The sequence below is a fragment of the Corythoichthys intestinalis genome, chromosome 7 (assembly GCF_030265065.1).
Source record: "Corythoichthys intestinalis isolate RoL2023-P3 chromosome 7, ASM3026506v1, whole genome shotgun sequence".
Classification (NCBI taxonomy): Eukaryota; Metazoa; Chordata; class Actinopteri; order Syngnathiformes; family Syngnathidae; genus Corythoichthys; species Corythoichthys intestinalis.
The window spans coordinates 16,271,580-16,292,572 of NC_080401.1; the positions used below are offsets into that span (position 1 = coordinate 16,271,580).

The following is a 20,993-nucleotide window of genomic DNA, read 5'->3' on the forward strand; positions in this document are numbered from 1 at the left end:
AAGGCCTTGTTCCTGTTCATTCTGCCTGTTGTACCAAAAAGAGCTTAAAAAGAGACAGAGTGTGTTTTTCTCCTCTGTTATTATGTAACTTAGGTCCAATTGTGGCTTTGTTCTCGCAGAAATATCTGCAATCAATTTTTCATTGTTTTTTATTGAGTGAAAGCAATGGCAAGGGTTTCTATTCTTTTTACCTCTTTGTATTGAGGCTATACTCATGTAAATCTAAGATTTAGATCTTTGTATTCATTGAACTGTGAGGATATGAACAGCAATGACCTCAAAGGTTCAGACAAGGCTGTCCAGAAGCTTCAGGCTTATGGTGAATTTCTACCAATAGCTCAATTGTGTTTGTGCAGTTTGAAAGAGGAAATCCAGATGTTGAAAAAGTTTTCAACGATGAAAGTTATAATATCTGCATGATGTCATTTTGCAAAGAATATTTATGTGAATTTCATATTACAAATTTGGTCCTAAATCATTCAGCATTAATTCTATATGACATCCAATATACTGTTTGCAGTTGCCTTTTAACCCAAGATTATCAATGATGAACAGAACATCGATACCCAATTTAACATTCCAGTCAGGTCAACAAAGGATAGGAACATATGGAGGTACATTTTTGTTGCAAAAGAAACTTGTGGTTTTTGAGAAGCAGCAAGATTAATTTGTAGTTGTACAAAGGATAATTTGTAGTTGTATAAAAATATATATGGCGGAAAACACTAAGGTAACTTGAAGTTCCGCTCTGAGACCCCCAATTTGGCCAACTTTCAAAATTGTCCTATATGCATCTGCAATACATCATTGGAAAGCTTAAAATCTCAATTTTCTGGGGGAAGAAAAATTTTGAACAGGAGGGCATTTAAAAAAAAAAAATTAAACAGCAAAACCCTAACTAAATTAACCCTAAATTAAAGATGCCACAATTTTAACGAGATATTATCGCGTACTTACCTTGTTTCGATCCAAAAAACCCATGTAGCATTTATCACCAAGTGTCAAGACACAGCTGTGAATGGCCACAGCTGGATTTTTTAATTTTATTTTATGGGTGAATCGTGGTGATATAACAAAGGTCGCAATGCAGAAAGACAACAAAGAGTGGTTAAAACTTTCTTTTTCATATAGTTACCCTTTTAAACGTTATTTTTCAAATTTTCTATGTTTGGATCAATTATTTATCATCTAACATATCGGGGAAAATGCGACAGTAAGAAAAAAAAAATACAATTAAGAGATAGTTATGAGGTAGATATCCGTGACTTTTTTACTGGCGCCAAATTTTTCATTGTGACGTAATTTGTTTAAAAGTTTAAAATATGCAAGTTAATAATTTTTTTAAATCCTTTTTTTTTTTTTAAACTAAATATTAGACATCAATTAATGATTCTAAGCTAGAAATGACAGACATTTTGGATAATAAATATGATTACATACCTTTTTATGGCAAGGTTGAAACAAAAGCGGTTGCGCGACGTCTGTAAACGGGGGTTTTCAGGGTAAAACGGACAAATTAAAAATAGTTCAGAGGCTTAGCGCGCCATGAATCTGTTATGGCAGCATATAGACATTGTTCTATCAAACACAACAGTTCTTTTGGCTTAAAATACAGCAGTTTATTGTAAAGAGGAGTGCAAGTGCAGAAACTGCTATTTCAGTCTTGTCTGCGTTTTCCGCCATATGTATGTATATATATATATATATATATATATATATATATATATATACACATATATATATACACATATATATATATATATATATACATATACATATATATATATATATATATATATATATATATATTAGGGCTGTCAAAATTATCGCGTTAACGGGCGTTAATTAATTTTTTAAAATTAATCACGTTAAAATATTTGACGCAATTAACGCAGATGCCCCGCTCAGGGAGTTTTAAATGACAGTACACATTGAAACGCTCACTTGTTGTGTTTTATGGAGTTTTTCTGCCCTCTGCTGGCGCTTGGGTGCGACTGATTTTATAGGCATCCATGAGCATTGAGTAAGTAATTATTGACATCAACAATGGCGGACTACTAGTTTATTTTTTGATTGAAAATTTTACAAATTTTATTAAAACGAAAACATTAAGAGGGTTTCTATCCATGGATCGCTTTAACAGAATGTTAATAATGTTAATGCCATCTTGTTGATTTATTGTTATAATAAACAAATAGTCCTTATGTACCTTATGTTGAATGTATATATACATCTTGTGTCTTATCTTTCCATTCCAACAATAATTTACAGAAAACTATGGCATATTTTATAGATGGTTTGAATTGCGATTAATTGCGATTAATTACGATTAATTAATTTTTAAGCTGTAATTAACTCGATTAAAAAATTTAATCGTTTGACAGCCCTAATATATATATATATATATATATATATATATATATATATATATTTGCGGTTTTAGGGAATGAATCATTTGTAGTTGTGGTAAAATTTACTCATTTTTAGAGAATTTGTAGAAAAAAAGGACTCACAAGTGCTGTGTATTCAGTCTGCGAACACACAAGGTGTGCTTAAGAGCTGCAAAAGTGATTTGTATTGTAGGCTCTGTGGTATTGGGTGAAGTGGCATTTTTGACCAATCAGGGGAGCTCGTTTTGAGTTCTAAATCCTCAAAGTCATTGTTTCTTGAGACACGGCTCCCTAGGTTTGAAAACATGTTAAAGTCTTGATGAATGGAAATTTGGTGATGACAAAAGAGCATTTGACTATATCACTTCACTCACTTTTGAGATGGCTCTTATTTTTTCCATGCAACTTTCCCCACTCTTGGCAACATGGTCAACAACCTTGCTTGGTCAGTTCCTGGGAGCTTGTGAAATATCATCACCGTTTTATTCCCCAATCTTTCACAGCACAGTAAGTGCCTTTGTGTAAGGAATAGTCATAAGTGATTCAGAGTAGAGAAAAAAAGAGGAATGGAGTTCCTGAGTGCCAACAACTTGGCATATCTCTTTAAAAGTGTTTCTTTCGCTAATCTCTCTGGTTCCAACAGGTCTTATAATATAATTTTTTCAGTCCATTTTTCGAAACCACTCAGTGCATCGTTGTTTCCTCCTTGACCAGCATTGTATGTCTAACAGCTTTTCAAAATGACGATAGGGATGAGTGAACCATTTTTCAGATGAAAATATTGACCAGACTACATTCCTCCGATTGGAATCAGCTGAAAGACCCCCTCCCCCGTTTCACATTTACTGTAATCATCCGTAAATCTAATACATAGTTTCCTCCATTCATCCACTGATTACTTATTATTAATTTTGAGCGAAGTAGCTGTTTATTCCTCAAATAACACATTACAAACTCTTTGAGCCATTTTTTACAATTCAAAAATGTTAGTAAAATGTCATGGTTCATGAGCAAAAAAAAGGTCATAAACTTTATTATATGAATAGTAAAATAATAATGGTATACACACTGCTGGCCAAAAGTATTGGCACCCCTGCAATTCTGTCTGATAACGCTCAATTTGTCCCAGAAAACGATTGAAATTATAAATGCTTTGGTAGTAATATCTTCATCGATTTTGCTTGCAATGAAGAAACACAAAAGAGAATGGGGGAAAAAAAATCATTATCATTTACACAAAACCCTAAAAATGGGCAGGACAAACGTATTGCCACCCTTTGAAAAATCATGTGATGTTTTCTAATTTGTGTAATTAACAGCACCTGTTACTTATCTGTAGCACGTAACAGGTGGTGGCAATAACTAAATCACACTTGTGAACGGAAAAGAAAAATTGACGAGAGATTTCAATAAAAGAGTGTGCGGATGCTGGATAAAGAACCTCGACTAACATCCAAACAAGTTCAAGTTGTCCTGCGGCCCGAGCGTACAACAGTGTCAACCCGTACTATACCTCGGTGTCTGAATGGAAAGGGACTCTATGGTTAGATACCCAGGAAGACCCTACTTCTGAACCAGAGATATAAAAAAGCCAGGCTGGAGTTTGCCAAAACTAAGAATGTTCTCTGGTCGGATGAGACAAAAGTAGAGCTTTTTGGGAAAAGGCATCAACATAGAGTTTACAGGAAAAAAAAACAGGCCTTCAAAGAAAAGAACACTGTCCCCACAGTCAAACATAGCGGAGGTTCCCTGATGTTTTGGGGTTGCTTTGCTGCCTCTGGCACTGGACGGCTTGACTGCGTGTATGGCATTATGAAGTCTGAAGACTGCTAACAAATTTTGCAGCATAATGTGAGAAAGCTGGGTCTCCCTCAGAGGTCAAATGTCTTCCTGCAGGTTAATGACCCAAAACACACTTCAAAAATCACTAGAAAATGGTTTGAGAGAAAGCACTGGAGACTTCTAAAGTGGCCAGCAATGAGTCCAGACCTGAATCTTGTAGAACACCTGTGGAGAGTTTTGAAAATAGCACTTGCGAGAAGGCACCCTTCGAACCTCAGAGACTTGGAGCAGTTGGCCTAGGAAACTCATTGATGGATACCGGAAGCGGTTGTTCACAGTTATTTCGTCTAAAGGTTGTGTTACCAAGTATTAGGCTGAAGGTGCCAATACTTTTGTCTGGCCCATTTTTGGAATTTTGTGTAAAATGATAATGATTTAATTTTTTTTCATTCTCTTTTGTGTTTTATCATTGCAAGCAAAATAAATGAATATATTACTACGAAATCATTTGTATTTGCAATCATTTTATGGGAGAAATTGAGCATTATCTGACAGAACTACAGGGGTGTCAATACTATTGGCCAGCAGTGTATATAATTATTATATATTAGGGCTGTCAAAATTATCGAGTTAACGGGCGGTAATTAATTTTTTAAATTAATCACGTTAAAATATTTGACACAATTAACGCACATGCCCCTCTCAGACAGATTTAAATGACAGTACAGTGAAATCACCACATGTTAATTGTGTTTTGTGGAGTTTTGCCGCCCTCTGCTGGCGCTTGGGTGCGACTGATTTTATAGGCTTCAGCACCCATGAGCATTGTGTAAGTAATTATTGACATCAACAATGGCGGGCTACTAGTTTATTTTTTGATTGAAAATTTACAAATTTTATTAAGACGAAAACATTAAGAGGGGTTTTAATATAACATTTCTATAACTTGTACTAACATTTATCTTTTAAGAACTACAAGTCTTTCTATCCATGGATCGCATTAACAGAATGTTAATAATGTTAATGCCATCTTGTTGATTTTTTGTTATGATAAACAAATACTTATGTACCGTATGTTGAATGTATATATCCATCTTGTGTCTTATCTTTCCATTCCAACAATAATTTACAGAAAAATATAGCATATTTTATAGATGGTTTGCATTGCGATTAATTGCGATTAATTACGATTAATTTTTAAGCTGTAATTAACTCGATTAAAAATTTTAATCGTTTGACAGCCCATATATGTGTATGTGTATATATATGTTTTTGCTACTGCAATACCCAAATTTCCCCAATGGAGGATCAATAAAAGATTCCTATTTTTTCTAATTAACTAAAAATTAACTGTGAAATCAAGGCCTATTTAACTGAACACAATAAAGGTTTATTGTGCCTCCTGCCATTTACTTTTTTTTGCCTGTCACGAAACATCACTGGCAAATCAAGCAAAATTGGCTAATTTTCCACAGTATCCAAAACGCTCTCGCAGCACACTGGTGTGCCACAGCATCACTGGCTATGTTGTCTTGTGTTTTTTTTTTGTATTGGCTCTAAGAAAAATACTTTGGTTGGATATTATGAGTAAAAGAAATTTTGTTTCTGGTCTCATGCAACAGTTACAAGAATGATGATTAATAATTGTGTTTCATGGCTGCATGTTGTATTTAGAGATTTTACTTTATTTTGGCATTGCCTACCCTGTTTTTAACGATTAGGCTCAAGAAAAGATATCACACTTATCCTATCCATCTTACTCTTGTTTTATTTTCATCAGAAAAGTTTATTCTCTTTTCCAAGTCTCTTTGTAATTGGCGAGAAGGTCTGGCTATTTAATTTGCATAAAAGCAATAGGTGATAATTACAATGACCTGGATGAAAAAGGTAGGTGAAGTAGAAAAAAAAAAAATTCTCTTCTTTGTCTTACAGATCAATCGAGCTCCAAGCTATGGGACGGATCAGAAGATCGATTTTGACATAAAGAGAGGAGTTTTACTCAACGCTCTGAAGCTGCTCAACATTAGGTAGTGCTCTCCGACACAGTTCACTATAGTGTTCTGTTTTGCTTCATGTGCAAAGCAGATGTCAAAACTTTTACTTTGGAGGATTTAGAGATTCAGTAGTCTGGTGTTCTTTATTTAGCAAAAGCTTTATCTGATATTTCTGACTTCACAATCCATTTCAGCTTTCTCTCTGGCTGATACTTAAGGATGAAAAATCATCATTAATTTATTTTTAAGATAAAACAACTGGTGCACTTGTATACTTAATGTGTGCATTTATTCCTGGGGTGGTAATAAAGCATGATAATGGCTACGGTACAAAACTGTGCCATTGATTTTGTATCATTTTGTACTTTTAGGCCCACACGTTTCTTTGGTGGCTCTGAGGGGACAGTCGAAAATGTTTGACATGAAATCTTAACGTAGCTTGGTGGCTGAAAATAGCAATCACTCAACACCCAACTGTATGTAAAAATATCTACTCATGCTCAGTTCAATCTCTGAACATATCTGAAAGATCACTCCAATGTTTGTTCTTTTTACCAGTATATATATAGCGGAAAACACCCAGGTGACTTGAAGTTTCGCTCTGAGACCCCCAATTTGTCCAAATTTCAAAATTGTCGTATCCATGTGTGATACATCATTGGAAAGGTTAGAATCTCAATGTTCTGGGGGATGAAAAATTTTGAACAGCAGGGCATAAAAATAAATAAATAAATAAAATAAAATAAACAGCGAAACCCTAACTGTAGGAGAGAGCATGAGTTAGCAGAATTAAAGACGCCATGATTTTAACGAGATATTATCGCGTACTTACCTCTTTTCGATCCAAAAACTCCATGTAGCATGTATCACAGAGTGTCAAGACACAGCTGTGAATGGCCACAGCCGGATTTTTGGGGGATTTTATGGGTCAAACATGGTAATATAACAAGGGTCGCGATGCAGAAATCGCAGACAACAAGGAGTGGTCAAGATTTTGTTTTTCATATATTTACCCTTTTAAACGTTATTTTTCAATTTTTCTTTGGATCACTTATCTATAATCTAATATATCGGGGGAAATGCGACAGTAACAAAAAAATACAATTCGGCGATAGTTATGAGGTAGATATCTGTGACGCCAATTTTTTCATTGTGATGTAATTTGTTTAAAAGCTTATGCGAGTGACTGATTTTTTTAAAGTCGTTTTTTTTTTTAAACTAAATATTAGACATCAATTAATGACTCTAAGCTAAAAATGACAGACATTTCGAATAATAAATAATTACTTACCTTCTTTTTATGGCTAGGTTGAAACAAAAGCGGTGGTGCGACGTCTGTAAACGGTGGTTTCCAGGGTAAAACAGACAGATTAAAAACAGTTCGTGGGCTTAGTGCGCCATGAATCTGCTATTGCAGCATATAGACATATTGTTCTATCAACCACAACAGTTCTTTTGGCTTAAAATACAGCAGTTTATTTTAAAGAGGGGTGCAAGAGCAGAAACTGCTTTTTCAGCCTTGTCTGTGTTTTCCACCATATACTGTATGTTTTAATACATCAATGTTTTTCACTGGGCGCTTGCTGTAGAGAAAAACCTTTTAGCTTTATGTCCATAAACTGATCAATTTTCAACGAAATTGTGGACAAGTAGACTATGTCAGAACAAACGTCCCATTGTTTTGGAATTTTTAAAGTTTTAGACTTTCATGCTTGTATCGCAGGTGAATGGGGTGAGTGTGATGAATGAAAAACCCAAATACTGTAATCGCAAAATCAGGATTGGTGTGTTTTGAATTACCGGGTGGAGAGCAACACCGTGTGATCAAGGAACGAAAGGGGCCTTTTACAACTTACAACATTTATTCGACTATACTGTACTGTAGCCTACTAGAGGCGTGTGAAATTTCCGATACTTAGATTATTCGCGATTCGGCCATGGAAGATTCAAGAACGATTCACAAACATCCAAATTCCGATTATTGAATCATACCAGATAAAGCGGAAATAAAACACAGTCAGCGCGGTCTTCAGGACGCAATGAGGAATGGACCGAGAGTAAATATCATGTTCAACTCATGCCACTAGATAAAAAAAAAACAAAAAAAAAAAACAATAATACCTGACTGCGACCGTCAGCCGCTACCAACAGCGCCCAGTTGCTAGTTGCTACAAACATACGGCAACATACGGCTATGGTAGATATCACATATATCTAGAACTAGATTTGAAATGACAGCCGACGGCAGTGTTAGATCATATACCAAAAACTAGATGCGAAAAGACAGACTTTTTCACGCTAGTAAACAGGCGCCATCTTAAAGCAGTAAACTTCTCTAGAAGGCTCTGTTGTAGCGAACCTAATTACTAAATTATCTAAAAAAAAAAACAAAAACAAAAAAAAAACCAAATCGGCAAAATCTTGACTTGAATCTATCTTTAAATGATGAAACAGTTTTAAAACTTTCGAAAGTAGACAGAAGGGAAATTATGGAATAACGGGAGCAATTTTAACAATTTTAATGGTTGATTCACAACAATAAATTAATTGAATGTAGTTAAAACTGCCGATACAGAATGGGGACTTGAGTATTTTATTTACTGTTTTTAACGGTTAACTTCATACTGAAATAGTAGTTTGTTTAGCCTGAGAGGATTATTGAACAATTTTGGAACTAGTGTACAAAAAATTAAAAGCGGGGTGGGGTGGGGGGGGGGGGGGTTTGCGGTGCATCAATAATTGATTTAAAATCGAATCGGAGCCTCTGAATCGTAATCGTAATCGAATCGTTAGGTGCACAAACATTTCCACCTTTACAGCCTACTGTCCTGTACTGGACATAAGACCAGTACTAAAAAGGTTAAAAAGGTCTATGATAAAAATATAAATCTATAAAACCACTAATAAGCGAAAAATCAGTCTTTGCTAAAATGAATGGTCCCTAAAAGAAGGTGCGCTGGGAGTGGTTGTTGCCATAGTGAAGTCCAGTCTGATAACCTGGGGCTACAGCTCCCGTTGTTCTCACCACTGGGGCAAGGCGTGCGTCGACAAAAACTTGAAAACCAGTTTGCGGCTCAACAGCAATGGTCGCCATATCACAGTGCTCCTCCTTATCATCATTCTTCTTTTTACATAAACGCAGCGACACAGCATAAGCAGGGCTCTTTTGCCCTGCTGCTGTTATTGTTTTACACTGTGACACTCTCTGCTTACAACAAGGCCTAGTCCAGTGCTGCAATGCTGAGGTGATGAGTCTTACTCTGTCAAGGATTTGGAGTGTGGGTCGAGAAATCCCGGAAGTATTGAGTGGAGCGCGTATCAGTGTGCATGGTCTTTAAAGTGCGTGTGATAATGAATCATTTCAAAAGTGCAATTCTTTAGCGTTCAGAAACACTAAAAGAAATGAATAAACATTGTGATGGTCCGTAAATGTTACTTTTATAGAGCAAGTGCAGCTTCAGTTCCAGCAATATCACCTTGTCAAGAATCTGCATTGGACAAGTTGTCAAGAGTCAAGAATCTGCATTGGACAAGGTGATGATGCTGGAACTTTTGTTTGGTGCTGTTCCAGTGGACTGCCTGAAGAAAACATCAAAATTCCCTCGGTCCTTGATGATATGGGAATGCATGTCAGGCAAAGGAACTGAGGAGATGGCTGTGGTTAAATCGTCAATAAATGCACAAGTTTACATTGAAGTTTTAGACAGCTTTCTTATCCTTTCAATTTTTTATTTTATTTTATTTTTATTTTATCTTTATTTTATCAGGCAGTCTCATTGAGATTGATATCTCTTTTACAAGAGAGGCCTGAGCACAAAGAAACGTTCACAAATATCAAACAACACAAAATACACTAACGGAAACAGTTAAAATAATTAGTAAAAACATCAGACAAAAGAAATTTAAAATCACCAAGATGAATGATTGACTGTAATTTAAGAGTAGTTTGCAATCGTTCCATTTAAGAGGAGCATAGTAGCTAAAGCCAGTTCTGCCAACATTAGTGTGAATGAATGGAATGTTTAGGGTGAAGTTGTTGGATGATCGTGTTTTGTAGTTACTGGATTTGAATCACAGGAGAGATGTGAGGTAGTTCGGAAGGTTGCACATTAAAGCCTTATAGATGAATAACATGATATGGATATTTCTTCTTGACTGTAGTGAGGACCAACCAACGTTTTGATAAAGGGTACAATGATGAGTGTAGACATTGTCATTGGTGAAGAAACGTAGTGCACTGTGACAGACCGGGTTTGACTGTTGAAGAGTTGATGGAGCTGCATCAACTCTTCAACAGTTAAATTTAAAACATGTTTGTCATTTTTCAAGATGACAATTCATCACGGCACAGAGCTAAAACTGTTAAAGCATTCCTTGGAGAAAGACTCATCCAGTCACTGTCATGGCCTGCAAATAACTTTGGTCTCAACCCTCTTGAAAACCTGCGGTCGAAATTGAAAAAAATTGGTCCATAGCAAGGCTCTGACCTGCAAGGATAATCTGGCAACTGTAATCAAAGGGAATTTGCACCAAAATGATGAAGAATACTCATCAAGTCCATGCCTCATAGACTGCAAGCTGTCACAAAAGCCAGAGGTGGTGCTACTAAATACAGTGGTACCTCTACATACGATCACTTCGACACACGATCTTTTCGACATCCGACGTAAAATTTGAGCCGCCATTTGTTTCTACATCCGACGAGTTGCTCGAAATACGACGACATGACAGCACTGCAAACGAACGCACGGTGGATTTTCTTGTGTGAGAAATCAACACAGTTTTCAAAAAAAGTTGATACAGTTGGAGAAACAAGGAAAAAAGTGATGCTTACCTTTGAAATGAAGATGCAAGTTATAGAAAAATATGAGCTTGGGGTGCGCGTCCCTGAACTGGCTCAACAATACAGCTCCATGGTCCTCTTCCGACCACTGTTCGCCACTATTTATAAGTTAAGGTGACAATTATTATTGTGGTAACATTGCCAAGGAAATCGCCAGCTTCGTCACGTTTTTATCATTTATTTAAGAACTTATCCAACACAAAACGCCCATTGTCTTAAGCAGTTGACCGCTCTCAAGAAAACGAAAGTATTATCTCTACCGCACCGACCTATCTCACTGAGACGTCACCTTCGCGGTGCGTTCAGGGACAGTAAAAAGTGTCCGCCATATTAGAATCCGATTCGTTACATTATTTACATGAATAATGATTAATTATTCTTCTTATTATTATATTATTCTGAATTATTTATTTATAACTTATTTGTTTTTCTATGTTTAATTGCCATTTGTAACAGTGCCAGCAGTATTTATTAAGAATTTAGTGTATGTTTTTAGGCTTTGGAACGAATTAATGGAATTATAATGTATTCCTATGGGAAAATCCTGCTCGACATACGACCATTTCGACTTACAAACAAGGTCCTGGAACGAATTAAATTCGTATGTAGAGGTACCACTGTACTAGAGATGTTTTGATTGTTATATCTTTGTTTCTCATGATTCCATATTTTTTTTCCCTCAGAATGGAGTTATTCCATATATATTTCCCTGCACTTGCTCTATAAAAGTTACATTTAGTGACCACCACAATGTATTTTATTCATTTCTTTTAGTGTTTCTGAAGAACAAATTCATTATTCTTTTAAGCTTTTTATCTGAGTTTGTTCTACATGATAAAATGTCTCAGTAAGTGCTCGTCCGAGACTGATAATTCCCTACTTTTTGCCAGGGGTTGAATTCATTCAACTTTTTGAATCCCGTGTCATGAAAATTAATGACTTCCGGCTAGACTCTCGGGTTGAGGAAGAAGGCGAATGTGACATCAATGAATGAAATACTCCCCACTATACAGCCATACTATTGTATGCAGAAGGACTGTGGATTCAGCTAATTTTGCAGATTAATTCGTATTCGTATAAAAAACAGGAGGAGCTAAACGGCAGATTTATAGACTCATTTCCCGTCACCTGCGCTTTGCCAAATAGTTGTATATAGTCTAATCATCTCAAAATAGGATTTTAATTCCAATAAAAAATTCTATTTAAGATTTTTTTGTCATGTCACATGCACTTAAAGGCGAATGACTTCATTGATGAAGGTCGAAGCTTCGGGGGATCAGGGAGTGGTCTGATAATTGTCGGGATTCATGAACATATAAATACAGCCATTGAGCCGCTCACACTTTGTGGGTTTGTTTCGGTGATCTGGTTTGTGAGTAAAACTGCTATTTTCCTAAGGAACCTGCGTTTTCTCCCATGTGGGAACATTTTGAGCTGATGAACTGGTGCAAGCAGGTGCATTAAATGCCAAGGAGCCCTCCCTCAATACCTTCAAGAGGCAACCGGCCAGGACTGCTAGCCCGGGCTTTTAGCCTGCTGGTTATCGTGCTCTCTGTCGGCGCGGTTTGAGTCAAGGGGGATTGATCGCATCACCGGCGGAGATCAGAACCGGCTACACTGATCCCTCCCTATGAGAGATCAGTTAAAGAGATCTGTCTGTTAAAGGTTGTGATGGATTGGTGTCGATTGATACTGGAAGCAATGAATACTAAACAAACTAAAACAATACAAAACAAATGCATTCAATTAATCAATACACAAAACCAAGGAAAAAAACAGAAATAATACAAGTATTCTTCCACCATGTGACACTTGCAAGGACCGATGCAACTCATGTGGACAGAAGCATATGTTCAAGGGTTCTGAAATGGTAAAACACAGTATAAAAACGCAACAAATGACAGAAGGAAAATAATATTTAGAAGGGAAAAAAGCCTAATTCAAATTACTGGTACTGTGCAGAAAATATCATACTTATATTATTGATTATAAATACCCGTACATTAGGTAGGCATATCATACGAAGAGTGTGATTATTTTATGACAAATGAATTCCAGCAGGAATTAAAAGGTGGTGGGAGGAGGAGGGCTCTTTCCACTTAAGTACATGTTCATGTCCATGCTGAAGTGACTGTGGTCTTTGTTCTATTCACCTTCATTCAATGCTATAAAGTAAAGGCTTCACTTCCCACAAAGGGAGGGCTTGTGGGACCGATTCCACTCGTAACACCAACTGTATTCGCTTGCGATCAATGCAGACCTGGCTGGGCATGAACATTGATATTCCTCTGTCCCCACTGGTACTCAATATACAATTTAAAGGGCCAGCAATTGACTAAAATGAATTACCCTTTCGTTAGACAAGCAACAGTCGTTCTAGATGTCTGGTCATGTTTATCTTTTGTTAGTGGTGTTATTTCTGTTTGGGCTAGATATTTAATCGGTATTAGCTGTTTGGCAAAGTACTTTTTTGTGTTCTTACATCTCTGTAGTGATGATCAGAGGGCAAATTCAGTTCAATTTACAGTGCAAATGTTTTGAGCAAGCGTTAGTTGACAACACTCAGAATGAACTATTCCGCTGGTTTTGACTACTTTAACAGTTATCTACTAGTAATAATAAGAATAAAGCTGGTTGAGTGGTTAGAACATCTGCTTCACAGTTCACAGTACTAATCCTTCCCACCTAGGCTTCATTCCTATATGGAGTTTGCATGTTCTCCTGTGTTTTCCTGGGTTTCCTCTATGTATTCCAGCTTCCTCCTACATCCCAAAAATATGCGTTGTAGGCTGACTGAACACTCTCCGTAGGTGTGATTGTGAGTGTGAAAGTTTGTCTCTATTGGCTGGCAATCAGTTCACGGTGTACCCCGCCTCCTGCCCACAGTTTACTGCGAATGGCGTCAGCAACCTGCAACCATCGTGAGGATAAGCATTACAGAAGATGAATGAATAAATAAATAATAATAACGATAATAGTAATAATTCATTCATTCATTCATTTTCCATGCCGCTTTATAAATAATTATTATTATCAATAATAATAAATGTTTTTAAAAACATGGATATTTATTTATTTTTTTAATTACAGTTGGCAATTGTAATCTGTACACTTTTTTATTTTATTTTAAACTTTTTGGTTACACAGCCAGAAACATTGACCCTTACATGAGTATAGAAGACTAATGCGAGAAAAATGTGAATTTGTCTCCAATTTAAAGAAGTAAGATTCTCGTCACAATACCTCTGTACAGCACCCACAAAATAATTGACTTTTTGTCGCTATCATGGTATTTTAATAATTCTTTAGAGCAGTTTTTACACTTGAGTGACAGCAGTGGTTCTTATTTGTACACTAGTGCAATGTTTTTTTAACCTTTTCTGAGTCACGGCATGTTTTTACATAGGAAAAAATGTCGCGGCCACCACAAACCAAAAATGTTCCAAAATTACTTCCTGTACAGTATATTTAAATATCCAATAATTTCTCAATATTTACTCTAACTCATTGTGAGCCTGTTTAGATGAACACAAAGACGATATCCTGGCTGAAAGTGAAGAAAGACGGACACGAAGCTCTTCTTCAACAGCTCTTTGTCTGTTTAAATTTTTTTTTTTTTTTTATAGCACTTAGGCTTGAAAAGCTCAGACTTATCAGACAGCGGGACTTTAGCAATGTCTTTAACCGCATCAGGGCTGAGCATCTTGCTGACAATTACTTTGCAGGCAGGTAATATTAATTTCTCTGCCACATTGTGGGAATTTTTTAATAGGGAATGGGACGTACAGTGGTACCTCTACATACGATCGCTTCGACACACGAACTTTTCGACATCCGACGTAAAATTTAACTCGCCATTTGTTTCTACATCCGACGACATGCTCGAAATACGACGACAATGGCAGCACCGCAGACGAATGCACGGCGGATTTTCTTGTGTGACAAATCAACACAGGTTTCAGAAAAGGTTGGTACAGGTGGTGAAACAAGGAAAAAGTTGATGCTTACCTTCTAAATGAAGATGCAAATGACAGAAAAATATGAGCGTGGGGTGGGCATCCGTGAAATGGCTCAACATTACATCTCCACGGTCCTCCTCCGACCATCGTTCGCCAGTCTTTATAAGTTAAGCTGACAATTCTTATTGTGGTAACATCTCCAAAGAAATCGCCAGCTTCGCCACGTTTTCATCATTTCTTTCACAACTTATTCAACACAAAACGCCTGCTGTCTGCCGCAACTGACGGTGTTCTCAAGAGAACATTCAAAGTGAAAGTGAAACTCAAGCTCACCGGTCCAGGCACGTCAGCACCGCGGTGCGTTCAGGTACACAAAAAAACGTCCGTCTTATTAGAACCCGATTCGTTACACTATTACAGGAATTATTATTATTATTTTTATTATATTATTCCAATTTTGATTTATAATTTATTTGTTTTGCTACGTGTAATTGCTATTTGTAATAGCACCAGCAGTATTTTTTAAGGATTTAGTGCAGGTTTTTGGGCTGTGGAACGAATTAATGGAATTATAATGTATTCCTATGGGAAAATCCTGCTCGACATACGACCATTTCGACTTACAAACAAGGTCCTGGAACGGATTAACTTCGTATGTAGAGGTACCACTGTACTACGTCATTGTTTGGACGCGCCTCCATGCTGGCAATATGATTCACTTCCGGGTCGGCAGAGTCAATGCGGATTGTAACGTGTGGTAGTGCTAAGCTAACTCTTTCGGTGTTTTAGAAAGAAAATATGGGTGCATATTGTTGCGTTACCGGGTGCAACAGCGTCTCCTACGACAAAAAAAGGGGTTAGGAAAAATGGACTCACTTTTCATCGTTTTCCTGCATGGAGGACCAAATATCAGATCACGAAGGTACGACGGATGGCTGGATTGCAGCGGTTCGTCGGAAAAGCATTTATGATCATATTTCTTCTGGAATGAGAGTGTGTTCCTGTCATCTCTACTCTTGTAAGTTGAACGCTTTATCCACTTTTGGTTTCAATACGTTTTTGTTTTTTTACACCGTTGTGTAAATCTGCCTCGGTAGCAATGCTCGCCTACTACGACTCACCTACCTGTTGTGTTCCTAGGTAAACCTGCTGACAACACATCCCGATTGGTCACCATCTCTCTTCTTGGATCATTTGACAAAGAAAATTTGTTCAATGGAGTGGTTCCATTTGTCCTGTGTCGGACTCAAACAAGCCCCTGCAGCAGACGCCATCTGGGTCTGCCCTTCTCGTCGATGAACTGCGGGCTTTTAACTTGTGAAAATGCAAGAACTTTAATGCACATATTTATTCTGCCTGGCTATTTAACTATGGCCAGTGACGTATTTTTTTAAAATTTTTTTTTAAAACCACTTTGACAAAGACACGTTTCATTGTAATGTTGAATTTATATATTCTATTATTATTTTTAAATTATAATATTCTTATTTGCACTTATGGAGACTTGACTGTCAATTCAAATAGTGTTGGAAAAGTTGCAATACCTAAAATAGAAATGCAAGAACTGTAAAGTACATATTTATACACCTTTATTTACCTAAGGCCACTGGATATTTTTAACTGCTTTGAAAAAATACAGGTTTTGTTGTGATCTTGTATTTATATAGTATATAGCTTTTCATAATGTATTATGTATTATAATATTTGCTGCCCCCTGCCAGAGTGTGGGCCATTTTGTACTAAAAGGATTTTAAACTGTCAGTTCAAATACTGTGTTGGAGACTAGTACTTGCAATACTTAAAATGGAAATGCAAGAACTTTAAAGCACATATTTATCCTGTCTGGCAATTTACCCAAGGCCAGTAAATAGTGTTTTAAACTGCTTTGACAAAGACACGTTTATTGTGATCTTGTATTTGTGTATTACTTATAATTATATAATATTTGCTGCCACCGTCAGTGGGTGGGCCTTGTTTGCACTAATTTAAAGATTTTAAACTGTCAATTCAAATATCGTATTGGAGGAATTGCATTACTTGTAATAAATCTATTGCAACTTATCAGTCCCAGTTCTTGTCTACAACACTGTCCAAAAATTGTCAATGCATATTCCAAATAGAATAACAAAATTAAGTCACCTGACTTTGTAATTATTACACCTGTTTATTATGAAGACCTGAAGTAAACAACAAGCAGTTACAGTTTGTCAAGAAGTTGTTCAAGTCATGTTTTGGTATTCATATTTTATTGACTTTTCACAACAACACTTGGGATCGTGTTTGTAAGAGCAGAGCAAACTGAAGTTTCAGCGTGCACTCTTCGCCTTTCCAACCTCTCATAACGCTCCGATGTGGTGCGCTTGACCTCAGAATAACCCAAGAAGAGATATGGTGACCAATCGGGATGTGTTGTCAGCATTTCATATGCAGGTTTTCCTAGTAACACAACAGGTAGGTGAGGAGGAGGAGGAGTAGGTTAGCATTGCTACCGAGGCAGATTTACACAACGGTAAAAAAAATTTAAAAAACGTATTGAAACCAAAACGGATAAATCGTTCAACTTACAAGAGTCGAGATGACGGGAACACGCTCTCATTCCAGCAGAAATATGATCAAAAGAAATGCTTTTCCGACGAACCGCTGCAACCCAGCCATCCGGCGTGCCTTCGTGATCTGATATTTGGTCCTCCATGCAGGAAAACGGTGAGAAGTGAGTCCAGTTTTCCTCGCCCTTTTTTTAGTCGTAGGAGAAGCTGTTGCACCCCGTAACACAACAATACACACCCACAATTTCTTTCTAAAACACCGAAAGAGTTAGCTTAGCACGACCACACGTTACAATCCGCATTGAGTCTGCCGGCCCGGAAGTGAATCATATTGCCAGCATGGAGGCGCGTCCAAACAATGACGTAGTACGTCCCATTCCCTATTTAGCAAAGTTCAGCAACAAGGTAACTGGCTTTGATGGCTTTCTCGTTTACCTTTGTAGTTTTTCTCAAAAAAGATGCCTGTTTCTGTGTTTTTACGAAGGCAAACAAAATAGTCCATCGACTTCTTTTGAAGCGGTGGGTGTTTCGCTTGGAGATGACGTTTAAGCTTGCTTGGCACCATGGTGCTGTTGGAGAGTTGCTTGCGTCGCATTCACGAAATGCTCGGATTTCTAGCCATTGGTTACCTTGCTGTCCTCGAGAATGTGTTGGAATAAGACACAGGGGGAGGATTGACAGTCGTCACATATGGAAAGGACACTTTCGTGAATATCGACACTTGACGAGTCTAATCCAATGATATACAGTAGACGTGCTGGGGTCCAGATTGTCGCGGACAGCAAGGTGGCTAAAAATTCGAGCAGTTCTTGAACGCGGCACGAGGAATACCTCGATCATTTGAACACAACCGAAACCTTCTACCCAGTCCTTCCTTCTGCAACTCAAAAAACAAAAAAAAACAAAACAAAAAAAAAGCGATATTGGATAATTTTTTGCGGCACACCTGACAATCTCTCACGGAACACTAGTGTGCTGCGGCACACTGGTTGAAAAACACTGCACTAGTGTGACTAATTTAGTTGTGTGGCACCTTTTTGACACCTTTCAATTCCACTGTTGTCATTGTAGTAAAGATTGAATAATGCACTTTTACATTTTTATGAGAGAAAAGAATGTTAAAACATGGCTGCCAGTTTGCTTGTATCTATAATCAAAATATGCCATTGCCTGACCAAGGAAGGAATTTACTCAAATTATATATCATTTTGAAATTAAATGAAAATACGAATTGCATCAAAGATTAGCATGTGCCCTTGCAGAATTTTTTTTTTCAATGGATTGTCTGCACTGGTTCTGTCCACGTCTTTTTTTTTTTTTTTTTGGATCAATATTGCATTGTGGTTATATTTGTTCATGTTGATATAGAGCCAGTGACAAGAAACGCAATCTGGCACAACAAAAAGCCGAGGCACAGAGGCGACTCTACGGGCATGGATCTGTAAAGAAACTGTCTGCTGCCTCCTCAGACTGGGAAAGACAGCGTCACACCTTGGAGCGAAGGCGAGAAGAGCTTGTGAGTTACAAACATACAGTAGCATCAAGTGATATTACTTATTGCTTCTGTTTTGTCGGCCACCGACTAATGTGAAACATTTGCCAAGCAACTATGGTCCAGAAAGTATAGAAAGCAATTCAAAACTGTTTAAGATGCAGATTCCTGCTCTTTCACACTTACTTTTATCAGTGCCATGAATCAAACACGTTGCAATGCATAACCAGTCATTACACCCATAAGCTTTTCACAATTAAAAGTCATATTTTGTAGCTGCTGAAAGCCCAATCTTTCCAAGGGTACATCATTTAATTATATTTCAGTCATGGAGCTATTCTCATCTATAGCCATTATTACTTAGCCCCTCCATGCTGTTTGATTTGCATTTGAATGAGCCCGAGCCGTAATCTGTGTGACGTACTGTACAAAAGTGTGTCCTGTTTTCAAAAAGCAAAAGATGTTTAAAGTTCGCATTCAGCTGTCGGTCTATTGAATGTACAGGTCATTTAGTTTTCGCTATGACTCCTCCCTGATTCATAATAATACTTCAGGGTTCTTAAAACACACGCATTGAGCGTGTTTCTCATAGATTTCAGGCCATTCTCATGCTCTATGCTCAAAAAATAACATAACACGCGTGCAATATGAAACAAAAATAAAACTAAATTTTTGAAATAATATGAATTTATTGGTAATATTGTAACATATAACCTGGTGCAATCAAAGAACAATATCTTCAGCTACATCATGATTACTAAAATTTAAAAGTGACTTTTGCTATAATTGTATGTAGCACTTTTGGAAATTTCTAACATGTCTTTTGATAGCTGCACTTCATGGCACTTCAGCTCGCAATTCAGTTTGACTTGAAGGTAGTTCGTTAGTGTGTCCAGTTATAAATTAAAAAGGTCAATTGATAAAATTAACTTACCGATGCAATCTTTGAGTCAGGGAACATTTCTTTTCTCTAATTCTGAGAAGTGATCAGCAATAGTTGCGGGCAAATTGTGTTCGGCAACAAAATGGCAGAATAAAATCTCCGCTTTCGACACTTTTCATTTCGCAGCCTTCATCTTTATGACCAGTGTTGTTAATCTTATTTTTAAAAAGTAATTGATTACATTTACAAATTACTTCTCCCAAAATGTTTAGTAACTCAGTTACATGAATGTAAGAGTAATTAGTTACTTGGCAAAGTAACTGGTGTTACCTCTCATGTTGTTTTTTTCATTTAAAAAAAAAAAAAAAAAAAAAAAAAAAAAAAACAAAGTAACCTTTGCTATGTTTGGAATTCATTTAAAGTTGTGAATCAACCGTTAAAGTTGTTAAAATTGCTCCCGTTTTTGCATTAGTTCCCTTCTGTCTTCTTTCGACATGTGAAAGTTTTAAAACTGTTTCATCATTTAAAGATAGATTCAAGTCAAGATGTTGCCGATTTAGGAGTACTTTAGATAAAAAGTTACTTAGGTTAGCTAGGAAGGTTCACTACAACAAAGCCTTTCTGAGAATTCTACTGCTTCAAAATGGCAGCTGTTTTCCAACGCCGCCGAGTCTGTCATTTCGCATGTAGTTCTACATGCATGTGATATCTAGGCGTACATTGTAGGCTGTCTGCTACAGTCAGGAAATATTGGAGCCACCTAGCCTAGCATCGCGTTTGCTACAGCATCACAACAAACACTCTTCTCTCTCCGTTTGTCCGACTTTTCTCGCATCATTCAGCCAACGTAACTAAGGGTGTAACGGTAGATGTATTTGTATTGACCGTTTCGGTACGTGGTGCTCTGTTTGGAACTGAGGCGTACCGAACGAGTTTCTGACGTAATGTAACCCTTACTTTTCGAGGCTGTGAATCGATCAGGTTAGAGTTTCTTTGTGTAGATTATATTTACTCCGTCTTCTCTACTATAATGAGGACCAACACGGTAGGACAGCATAACCCAGAAATGTCAACGGCGCGACAACGTGGCTGCCGCGAGAAAGC

General features: G+C 37.1%; 1 protein-coding gene across 9 annotated transcripts in view; it reads left to right on the top strand.

The window, feature by feature from the left end:
* Positions 1 to 20,993, top strand: part of ttll7 (tubulin tyrosine ligase-like family, member 7) — a 190,734-nt gene that overhangs the window by 52,913 nt on the left and 116,828 nt on the right. For all 9 annotated transcript variants that reach the window (XR_009063739.1, XR_009063741.1, XR_009063738.1 and 6 more), the window contains exons 10-11: positions 6,105 to 6,199; positions 18,883 to 19,030. Coding sequence is in view for 4 of the 9 variants with exons in the window: in XM_057840102.1 (XP_057696085.1) it covers positions 6,105 to 6,199; positions 18,883 to 19,030 (243 nt within the window). In the remaining 5 variants the exon portion in view is untranslated. The remainder of the gene's footprint in view (positions 1 to 6,104; positions 6,200 to 18,882; positions 19,031 to 20,993) is intronic.